The sequence below is a fragment of the Phaethon aethereus genome (assembly GCF_964289735.1).
Source record: "Phaethon aethereus genome assembly, chromosome: 3".
Taxonomy (NCBI): domain Eukaryota; kingdom Metazoa; phylum Chordata; class Aves; order Phaethontiformes; family Phaethontidae; genus Phaethon; species Phaethon aethereus.
In genome coordinates, this window is record NC_138576.1 from 52,015,028 (window position 1) to 52,027,325 (window position 12,298).

Genomic DNA, 12,298 nt, shown 5'->3' on the forward strand with positions numbered 1-12,298 from the left:
TACGATATTTCATCTGAACAGGCTGTAAAACTTTTACAAATTCCATGATGTTTCCTTTGAAATAAAGTCAAAATTCTGTTTCAAAGGGAAATATTAAAAAATTTTCCACTTCAGTATCACATGATTTCATGAAATGTCAGCCAATACATAATAAATGAAAATAGCAAATCAGCAATCAGTAACTTCATACTATTTGAAACATCTCCTAGCTTTAAGTGGAATTTTCAAAATAGCTGCTTTTGTAATTAATACCTGAAGACCTTGGGAGATAGAGTTGGTGCCCTTCTTTCTATAGTCTTTCTTTTCTTATTTCATGTGTTAGCATCAAATTTTTTTCATGTCAAGAACATAAGGAGTAATTTCTGTCTAAAATAATGCGTCGGATATTGGTAATTACCAGTTGTCCATTAATGTTTATAAAAATAAAATACAGAAAATGTATTGTATGCAACACTGATGTGACATGCATTTGACTTGGTAGAAAGCATCTTGTTGCATTGTGTGCATTAATTTTTAAATCCTAATTTCCCAGTTGAGGAAAAATCCAAGTTTTAGCTAATTTAGTTAAGATCAAATCCATACACTTCACTTATTTGCTTTACTGGCTTATGTGAACATGTGGAAAACTAAAAAATGCTGGATGAGAGGATCTTGATCTATTTTAGTTGCTTTAGAGCAAAATGAGAAGCAGTTTTTTAGATCTGACACACCAGGGTTCATGTGGCAGTATGGCACAGGGGAGCATTTGTCATGGCTCGAAAGCAGTTACCTGCTCACTAGAATGGAGTCCTGTAAGAAATATGCTTCTCCAGTGTAATCATCCAGGAGATCTATGCCTGGATTTTATCAAAATGTTTGTTATCTTACCATCTTTTCTAAGACTCCGTAAAATGAACAAATGTAGCTGGAGGAGGCTGGGCGAGGCACCAAGCAGAATACTGACATACAGCTCCTGAATTTTAAGGCTAACCTTAACTTCCCCCATTCTTTGTGGCCTTTAATTAATTTCTTCCTGTCAGTTTCTCCATCTGTACAATGAGGGATTATTGCAAAACAAAATTAGTTAATTTTAGTGTGTGAATAAAAGCCACCAGAGTGGATTCTAAGGAGCTGATTCTTGACAAGCAAATACAGTTTATAATTGTCCTTGACAAATTCTAGAAGGCTTTTTGGATGGTCAGATCTGGTAACTTGAACTCAACAAAGTGTTTATAAAAAACTTATTTTCCTTATCCCTTTTCTCAGCAGTTATTATATGTATATCCTAAGCTAGATGAAAATACTTTTGAAAACAGAATATATATATTAACTTGATTTTAAAGTACCAATATCCTTAACTAGCAATCACACAAACATAAGTCTTACTACCCCATCAGAGTGGTTTCATTTCTCTGTGTTTACACATAAAGATCAGTGTTCATTATGCCTTAGAAAAATGACTCTCTGCCAGTCCTCTTTCTTTGCTTCTCTTTTAAAATTTTTCTTAAAAAACTGGTAATTGTGATAGTTTGGCTTGAACCTTGAGCTGGTATAAATAACTTAGACAGTGGTGTACTTTATGTGTAATCCTCCAAGGTCCTAAGGGACTAAGTAGATAGAATCTTCCTCACAATACCATTTTTTTTAAGTCTTCCTCTCACTTGTGCGTAGCGACTGCTGCCCTCTGCCGGGAATACTGATTTTGTTAAGTAACACATTTTAGCCTTTGCTTTACAAAGGTTGAGTAACTTTGTTTCATGGATCCTATAGTCTTTTCATTAAGTAATTAAATATAGCCCTTCCTCCAACCGCCAAGTACCAATGAGCATAGTGTCTTAACAGGATAGGAAAATGTATCTATAACACTGATTTTGTGGATGGGTAAACTAAACAACAAGCAGTCATGTTTAATGTGAAAGGCTTAATACAGAAATGCATGGAAATTCATAAACAACAAGTTGTTTAGCATTTCTGTAATTGCCAAAATACAATAGTAGTGCAGATTAACACAACAAAGACGTGGAAACCAGTTTCTGTTAGGTTGTTCTTCCATTGCAGTAGGCACACAGTACAGACCAGGAGGAAGATGCGGTTCCTAACTTGAATAGCTTGCCCTTCAAAATGAAAGAAGATGTAACCAAGGGGTTTGTTTTGTTTGGTTGTTTTTTTTAATTTTTTTTTTAAAGTTGCAATTTTCAAAGGCAACCAGTGATTTAGGAATGCAGGCATCTGTCTGTAAGTCAATTGAATGTCTCCCCAACACGATGACACAACTCAGCTGCATTTGCAGTTGAACGATTCTGAATCATTTTGAGGGAATTACCTTCATTAAAAACTGCTAAATGTATCCAGTATATAATTGGGTGTCATCTTTAGGATTGCTGGGTGTAGTTGTAAATAAACATACCAGGAGTTGTTGGAATATCCCTTTGGACAGCCTGGGTCAGCTGTGCTGGCTGTGTCCCCTCCCAGCTCCCCATGCACCCCCAGCCTTCTTGCTGGCAGGCCAGCACAAGAAGCTGGACTGTCCTTGACTGCTCAGCAGCAACTCAAAACATCAGCACGTTATCAACACTTTCTCATCCCAAATCCAAAACACAGCCTCACGCTAGCTTCTGTGAAGAAAACCGGCTCTATCCTGGCTAAAACCAGGACACCCTGGTTTTGAAATCTTAGCAGTAAGTGCCAGTATTTAACTAGACCTATAAGTAGAATGACCTATAAACCTATTTCCCATATTTTCTAGGTTCTTTTGAAAACTTAAAAAAATCACAAGATCACTTGCATTGTGATCTAGTAGCTTATTTAAGGGGAACTTACATGCACTTTTGGTGTATATACACTTCTTTCTATGGCCTTTTGTGTTTTGCCTGCTTATACCTGTTGAAATTGTTTGTAGACTTGTTTGCTTACTGTACAAAGCAACAGAAGCCTTTTTGTTTTAAGCCTTGACTCTTTTTGGAGACCTTTTTGTTGACAAATGCCATACTTTGGAATTGGAACTGGAAATTTGGCAGTGAGGGCTTTGGGAGCAGAAACATGCCTTAATAATGAATCAATTAGTGAATATTTTAACAAACAAGTTGTGTAGCCTCAAGTCAAGTAGTGTTCAAACAAGTTAAAATAATGATTTTAAAGTTGCAGGCCAGTTCATAATGCTCCAAAACAAAACTGCATGTTATTTTAATCTTTCCTCAGTATGCCCTGTGATGTGATCTTTAATTATACAATGGCATGCCTTTTTTTTTGCCACCAGAAACCTTCAGCAAAGCTTGATAAGAAATTGCCGCCTTCATTAAATTCTCAGTTTAATAATGCTTCAAATTAACTTCTCATCTTTACCTATAACTTACGGAGCTTTCCAATAGATTTGCACTGCCATAAGAATCATAGAATCATTTAGGTTGGAAAGGGCTCTTAAGATCGCGTCCAACCTAACCCTGCCAAGTTCACCACTAAACCGTGTCCCTAAGCATCACATCTACACATCTTGTAAATACCTGCAGGGGTGGTGACTCCACTGAGATCAGTGTCTTCAGAATTTCAAACCAAGTTAGCCAAGTTAACTATCTTACCTTTTTATTTAAACTTCAACATGCAGCTGCATCATGGATCACGCCTTAGGTTTTTCTGTTCTTTTCTTGAATTATGATCTTGAAATATTACCTCAGTGCTATTTTATCAGCAGTACTGGTGATAGAGTGTGGCTCCTTTGGAAACAACAGAAAGAGCTCTATCATGTTTTGTTATTGCTTAATGTCTAAGTTGTAAATACTATGTAGTCTTAAACTGTATTTTGGTTTTAGGAAGTTTTGGAGTGTTGGAGTGTCTGCACTAAATTGTAGTTATTGTCAGTCACAACTCTTGAGGATGTTCTTGGAGCTGGCCCTGGTATATCTTCCAACATGAAGAAAAATAAATTTTCTCCTGAGATGAAATATATTTTTGTAACATATGTAAAGCATTCTGTATTCTTCAGACAGTCTCTGAAAGATGAGCTAGTTTGTCATTGATGAGTCAACAAAAAAGAAGGATGCTTTATACTTTAATTAAATGGAATATATAATAGAAACGGGAGATGGCTAACTCTTAAAACAGTCCAGAGAGAGCTCCAAATAATAAACATCCTACTTGAACTGAGATGATGATAGTTGAAAATGCATTAAGTAGACAGAGAAACAAAAATAAATGAAGGTGAGAATTCAGTCAAGCAGGCTGAAGTGGAGTAAACACTTTGTCAGAAGGGTAGCTCATGTTAGTGCTAATGCGTTTTGCATTAGTATGATGCCTATAAAATACTGACTCCTGGCATCAGAGTTAATGAGAAAAATCTACAACAGTTTTATCTTTTATATACATACAGGAACAATAGTACCATAAGAAAGATTCTTATCTGTTAACTTTTTTTTTTTTTTTTTAAATAATATTGCAGCATGTGAAAGACCTGGTAACAAATGGTAAGTGACAATTGTTACATAAACATATTACGGTTCTGAAGTTGAGTTGATCAATAATTGATGAAACAAAGATAGATCAGACAGTACCAGAAACACACACCAAATCATGTTGTTATTCTTAGAATGTTGTTCAGAGGACCAGATTAATCAGGCTGAACTTTTAATAAGAGGATTACATATATACGTGTCAATATTAGGAGAATTTGTAGCTTCATTAGCAACTTCAGAGGAAGTAATACATTCATGTATGCTAATGACTAATATGGAATGCTTTGTGTGACTGGTTGAGGCTCATAAAATAAATTTCAGCCCTGGATGGGTATACAGAGGGCAGTGGTAAGTATCTAAAATCATTTGCCACTAGTCTCGTCATCTTGTTCCAAGCCTGTATTGTTGGCAGTCAGGATCCAGCCAGAACTTGCTGCAAGGTGAGGAAAAAGGGCCTCTAGACAGTACTGTAAAGGGCAGGGGAGGGCTGTTTGCTGCTGAAACAGCAGAAATCTGCTCCTCAGTGGAGCTTCTGTACATGGACTGCACAGCCAGAATCTCTAGCAGTGGCGTAATCTGGCCTTGAACCCATTGTCCCTGGCTCCCTTTCCCGTGTGGCACAGAGTTGGTACATGGGTGTCTGTGCCAGTCTCACACCAGTTTTGCAAGGGCAATGGGCCAGTGAGAATGTGACTTGAGAAGCTGTCGGGGTGCCCCTACATCTCCTGCATTTGGACCATCTGAGTGTAGCTGGTGAGTTAAAAAAGCTTTGACGCAATTGCAGGCAGCATGGAAATTGGGCCAATACCAAGGTTAGAAGAATACAAAAAGGGCTTTAAACTGTCCCCGGAGCATTTGCGAATTTGCTGCTGGCTTTTGCAGAAGGAATTTAAAGGACTTGTCCAAAATGAGAGTAAGTCATGTTGAGAACAAGATTAAAAGCTTTGTGTTCATCCCCAGAGTTACGTCTTTCTAAACTCTGGAAGGAGAGGGTTTGAGAACTCCTCTATGTACAGAACTACAGCTGATGTCAGCTGAGCCATATATAACAACAGACTGGCTGACTCAGAGTTTCAGTTGCATCTCACCAGACTGGAGTCTTGGCAAGGACGTACAAACTTACTCTATTAAAATGCTCATGGCTGCTAGGCTCAGATCTTTCTGGTCATAAGATTTTGCAGTCTCCAAAGGCACATTTCTGCCAACATTTACAGAATATTATCACTTAGCACTGGCATAGGTGTTTCAGAAATTCTTGTTAAACAGCTTGAAATTATCTGCCTTTTATGTCCTTCTTTAGAGGAATTTTTGAGTTGCCTGCTTTTTGCACTGCTGAAGTAGATTGAATTCTTGTTTGGCTGTGATACAGATGCATATTGTAACCCTCTGTGAACAGTGGTTTTATGTCTGTATAAAAAGCAAAAGTATTCCATCTTCTTTTCTTCCCATTTGAAATGCATTAGCCTTATTTTTGTCCTCCACCTGTTTCCTCCCTACAGCTCCCCAGGTTTTTCATTTTCATGTCTGGATATCCCCAAGGTGTCCACCAAGTTCTTAGATGTATAGCTCTGCAGTTGGGTGCTTCAGTTTGTAGATTTTGGAAAAGTTCAATGGCTTTAATTTTTATTAATTTATTTTAGGAATCAGCTTTTAATATTTGATATTTTGTATTTGAAATTAGGAGGGTGTATTCATATGGTTTGGGTGAGAATGTATATCACATTGGGGCGATACAGGAGAACTCCTCAGAGTTTTGGGCTTCGGCAGAATGACTGCTTGGGCTCTTAATGTGGTAAAAGAATGAACGTGAATAGCAGTGATGTCTGTAATTTCTTACCTAAAGACAGACATGAGAAATTATTACCTTTCTCACATGCAATTAGATCACTGCTGTTGTCCCTTTCAGGTACTCGGCACACAGGCATACTTGATCTTCTCTGTACTTAACAGTACTTCAGTGCTAAGTATGGAATAAAAATTACCATTGCCCAAACCGTTTGCAATCTTAAAATCTCCAGCAGCATTCTAGTATGTGTTGCTTTTAGTGCTTCCGTTGTTTTCATTTGCACTTGATATGACTGTTGTCCAGCTGGCTATTACTTGTGCCTGATGGCGAGGTGTGCAGTGGGCTAGCTCTGTGATGTTTCCATCCACCAGTTGCTTTCACTTTCTTTAACCTTTTCATGCTTTATTTCATCAAAATGTTTCCAGTTCAACTACTCTTTGTTCAGATGAGATTTTTCAGAGGTGATGGATGAAGCCGTTGCTGGTGGCCCTCATGATGGTTAATTTCTTGGGTTCTGGTTAAGAAGCCCATAATAGTGGCTAGGGAGCTGAAATGGAGGGAGCAAATAAACAGTATATGTAACTTTGAGGAGAGGATATAGTATATATGGCTCTCATACACTGCTAAAAACATTTGAAAGTTTTTGCAATAATTCTTTTTCTGTAGATGCCACAGGGAAGTTGCCTAGTTGTGAATGGGAAAGCAGAGTGATTCATGAGACTGCAAATGGGAGAACTGGCTTAGAGTCAGAGACTTTTAATACCAGCCTCGGGGGTTAGCTGGTCAGAAGCTCTAGCTTATTCCCATTAATTTTCAGAAGAATTTTTGGTATGCCATGAGGGCTTCACTCTCCTGTGCTTGCATATTGACGATTTCTACAGGTTTTTCATTCTTGTGTCTAAATAAAACCCAAAGTCCCTGGACAGCCATTAATAATTGCTCAAAATAACTACTTGCAGAAGGGTTTTAGTTACACAGTTATGCTTGGCCTACAGCAAATTTGTCTAGCAATTTCAGTTAGAGAAAATATTTTATTTCCTGTTTTTAAGATATTGGAGTATTGCAGTGCTTTATAACCATATTATACTGTTGGTACAGCACATTTGATTAGCTGGGAAGAGAATTGTGACATTATCATGCAAAATGCTGCTGACCTTACTCTATGGAGTAGTTGCGTCCAAGATACTGAACTACTCACACAAGTAAAACTAATGGGCCAAGTTTCAGGAGTATGAGTTTTTCTCCTGAACATGATGACTTAATAGCTCAAGATGAACTACAGCCTGCAGTACTAATAGAGTAGATCTTGCAGAAAAAAATTACCTTCCATGTAATGAAAAAGTAATTTCCAATTAATTGATTTGACTGTATACTTGAATGAACTACTACTATTTGTGTGTATCTTCTGTTGATGGTTTAGATACACAAATAGAAACTAATAAGATCTTACAGATTTTTATTTCATTATTACAGGTGGAACCATGAACAAAGGAACTGTTACAAAACTGTATTTTTATCTATTTCCTGTTGCTTTCAGTACTTAGAACATGAGATTTTTATTCAGTCTGGGTTAGTCTTGGGTGAACTTATGATTTAGTAACCAGCCTATGAATTTGTGTTTAAAAATCTTGCTGCTGGAAAGCATCCTAAGAGCTCTTAAAATTATTTATGCTTTATGTTGACTTCATAGCTTAACCATGTTTTTTATTTTCTTCTATGGATTATGGTTTATAGTGAATATTTTGTTTGAGGTTGTCAGAGAGATCATAACATTGTCAGGATGCAGAAGAGTCACACTTGTAACTATCAAACACTGTTCAAGTAAAGCCGACAGTGTGAATGCGCACCTATATATACCTAATGTCAGTAAGGGCAAACAAGCATTCCTGAAGCAAGATATGAAGAGATAAAAATAAGAATATGATCAGGACTTTACACCCTCTTTTCTGTAATTGTAGTATTTCAGGATACAGTGTTTATGTATCATTCTGTCATGGGTTTCCTTTTCTTATGGTTTGTTTTGTTTCAGCCTCTTGGGGCCAGTGACTATTTGGAAATATCAAAGCATTTTGACACTGTCTTTGTTCGTGACATACCACTTCTTACAATGGCAAAAAGGACACAAGCTCGTCGTTTCATTACGCTTATTGATACCTTTTATGAGCATAAGGTGAGAACCAAGCCTGTCCTATACATATAGGAATAATACTGGGAGCCTAAAACCGGACTGTTAGAATTGGTTTGAAGTAAGGCTTTCTGTAGTAGTGATTTGGGAAACATAAGCAGAATGAACTAGCACTGCAAAGAAACATCATTCCAGCTTACAAAAAAGGCCCTGTTGCAATAAAGGCAAATAAGCAGGTATTTAATTTTTTTATTTCTGTGGATGTTAAGCATGACCATAAATATAAGCCTGAGTTCATTTGCCTTTCTTGAATAGGGATGTTATTTCATTCCTAACCCAGAAAACCCCCAGAAGCCATGTCATCATTTTAATAATGAAAAATTGTGCTGCCAACTGTGCTGTAGTAAATTTAAATTTTTAAAATTTTAATCTGTATGGGCAGTTGGTCAGGAATCACTGCCTTCCTGAACAGGGTACTGAGGAGTTAATAGTATAGTTACATTATTAAGTTTAAAGGAAACAGTTACTGTAGGCTTTACATTAGGTTGCAGAACTGCCAGAAATGGAATAGTAATGATAAATGCAGCACTTCATGTGCATTTACAGAGGTTTCAATCATGGAAGCAAAATCAGCATTACTAAAACAAAGAGAAGTTCACGTTTAAGACTATTTTTTTAAAGTAATACAAGATATGAAACCCTATCTTATGTGTGATATATGCACACACTTAAATATTTATGCAATCAGGAAATATCGATTGAGATTTTTTTTTTTCAAGGATGTCCTGGCAAGATGATCAGAAAGGCCCTGATTCAAGCAAGGTATTGAACTAATGAAGTGTATGAGTAGTTTCATTTGAGTCAGCCAGATTCTTTGTGCGTTATGATTCGGAAATGGACAGTTGCTAAGAGGATATGCTAATATTTATAAACCATAATAGTGTGTTAGAAATTGGGGGGATGTGCGATCTGCTCTATCTACATGCTGTCATTAAGAATTGCAAGCAAACAGCTGCTTTCTAACTTCCTCCATAGGAAAACCACAAGTGTTAAATTCCTGTCACAAGTAGTTGTTTGGAAAAACCACCCGAGAGTGCTTATTTGTGGAGACCTGTCCCCGCTGCAAACATTTTGCCTGCACGCTCTCAACAAGTGTCTCCTCCTGTAATAACATTTCAGTCTGTCTTCATTGCAGCCCCCCAGAGATGCTGTATCTCAGTGCACATTGTATCTCTTCCCAGCAGACATGAAAACAGCATTGTTACTGTTATTAGCAAATAACATGCACTTCAGTAGCATAGGTGGAAAGTAAGAGTGGCTCCACTTGGCCTTCTGGGAAATTTGGAATTTAAACATTCTTTAGATGAAAATATGTGTGCAGTGCACTTACCTACTCAGAATAATCTAACTATGGGGGGAAAGAAAGCATTGGTTACTAATACTTTATTTTAGAAAGTAAACTTGATTGTGAACTCATTGCCTGTATAGCAGATACTCTGAGTATTTAATAGCAGTTACGCTATTCTCTGAGTAAAGTTATATGAGTTGTTACTGAGGAAAAGATCCTCCATCCAAATGGACGATCCAAAAGTCATCCAAATGACTAAGGTAAATCTGTAACAGCAGTGCTAATAAGAGAAAGGGGAAATACCTGGGAAGAAAACAATGTTGTAATTTGAAGTCTGCTTTTCATAAAACACTTATTTTATCCCTTTTCTGTAAAGTCCAAGTGATGATATTGTTTCCTGTTTTTCTTGTCTCAGGTGCGTATTATTTGTTCTGCAGTGACTCCTCTCCAAAGCTTGTTCCTGGTAGAACATGACAGTGGTGAGCTAGAGGACAACAGAGTGTTGATGGATGATTTGGACTTGAGCCAGGTACATGATATTAACATCGTCTCCCTTCTGTAACAAAATTGGTTTTGGTCTCATAATTACAGCAGCATTTTAGGAAGAGGAATCAAGTAAACATTTCACTAGTGATTTGCTGCTTTTTCTGCAATGTATCTGTCACTCTCATAATTGCATGTTGTTAGTTATTCATAGTCAAAGAAAATGTCACAATATATAGAACCATTTTGCAGAAGTTTTAGGGTCATTTTGATTGTTAATCACTGTATCTGTTCAATCATGTTGTCGTGGTTTAGCCCCAGCCGGGAACCAAGCCCCATGCAGCTGCTCGCTCACTCCCCCACGGTGGGACGGGGGAGAGAATCAGAAGAGTAAAAGTGAGAAAACTCGTGGGTTGAGATAAAGACAGTTTAAAAAGCCACGCACACAAGCAAAGCAAAACAAGGAATTCATTCACCACTCCCCCTGGGCAGGCAGGTGTTCAGCCATCTCCATGGAAGCAGGGCTGCATCACGCGTAACAGTTACTCGGAAAGACAAACACCGTCACTCTGAACATTTCTCCCTTCCTTCTTCTTCATCCCAGCTTTATATGCTGAGCATGATGCCATATGGTATGGAATATCCCTTTGGCCAGCCTGGGTCCTGGCCGTGTCCCCTCCCAGCTCCCCGTGCACTCCCAGCCTTCTTGCTGGCAGGCCAGCACGAGAAGCTGGACTGTCCTTGACTGCTCAGCAGCAACTCAAAACATCAGCACATTATCAACACTTTCTCATCCCAAATCCAAAACACAGCCTCACACTAGCTTCTGTGAAGAAAATTAACTCTACCCTGGCTGAAACCAGGACACATGTCTGGAAATACTCATGACAGTTTAGCTCCTACATTTAAAATACAGAAATAAAAGATGGTCTGTTCTACAACTAAAAGATGGTTTGTTCTTACTCTTCCTAGACTCTATAGGACTGCATCACAAACAGTACTATGTTCCGTGTTGCTTATTCTGTTTTTCCTTTTCCCTATAACCTAGTTATTGTTAATGATTTTTTTAAATTATTTGTCTAAATCATTTTGCAGTTACTCAACAGAAGAGTGAAAATAGATGGTTAACATGTCATCATGTTGTTTTAAACCCAAATTCTTGTTTTGCTGTGTTCCTTCAGAGGACTACCTGGCTGAAATAGGTGTTTCTCTTTACTTTTTGGATGTTAATTTTATTTTTTTGGTGCCATGCTGCTGTCTTGTATTGTCAAAGCCTGTAAAGCACAAAGGAGTTAGATAGGATGCTCTTCAGTACAGCTATGTGTCTCACAGTTTTGTGGTACTGTTTCTGTGTGTTAATGTAGGATTCTGCCAAAGGACTCTCCATGTTTACAGGAGAAGAGGAAATCTTTGCCTTTCAGCGTACTGTCTCACGGCTTACAGAAATGCAAACTGAACAGTACTGGAAAGATGGGGACAGAAGCAAAAAACCACTACAATTAAAAGTTGAATAAAATCACCAAGAAGTAAAACTACAGAATTGGCAAGCTTTTTAGCACAACTGAAATAATAATTGCACTTTATCATCTGGACCATGTTTTCTTTGAGCAGTTGTTTTTTGTGTTTAAGACAGGAGGACTTGGTTATTTTCTGTACCACCAGTGTGTGGACATGTGAACTTTTGCCTTCTTTTTCATTTCTGTAAAATACAACTTTGATATTCAGGAGGTTTAATGGGATTAGAATTTTTCTGGAGTATTGGTCTAGAGACAAAGTTCAGGGTGTGTGCAACCTGCACCCTGTGCAGGTTCAGCTGTGCAGGATTCACAATAGATATATACTGTCACTTGAAGAGGGAACTTCGTGGTTTATGCACCACTTCCATCATGTACGATGCAGTTTGCACAAAAGAAAAATCAAATGCTTTCTTTATGAAAATTCTGATGTTGTATAGGTCCCTGCTACAATTCTGGTACTCCTCTGTAGTGTATTCTGGTTGGGTTTTTTTCCTATTTCTGTGTGTAGCCATCTGCTGACTTTCAGGCTCTAAGTCAGACTGTTGTTCAGTCTAGTTCATTGAAAACTAATGGTTTGAACGAAGAGAGAAGCCTGAGGAGAAGCTTGAAGGTACT

The 12,298-nt window shown here is 37.8% G+C and overlaps 1 protein-coding gene across 1 annotated transcript in view; it reads left to right on the top strand.

The window, feature by feature from the left end:
* Positions 1-11,680, top strand: part of AFG1L (AFG1 like ATPase) — a gene marked incomplete at both ends in the record, with an annotated part of 67,668 nt that extends 55,988 nt beyond the window's left edge. The window contains 3 exons of the mRNA XM_081998519.1: positions 8,240-8,380; positions 10,099-10,212; positions 11,531-11,680. Coding sequence (XP_081854645.1) covers positions 8,240-8,380; positions 10,099-10,212; positions 11,531-11,680 — 405 coding nt within the window. The remainder of the gene's footprint in view (positions 1-8,239; positions 8,381-10,098; positions 10,213-11,530) is intronic.
* Between the last annotated feature and the right edge of the window lie 618 nt (positions 11,681-12,298).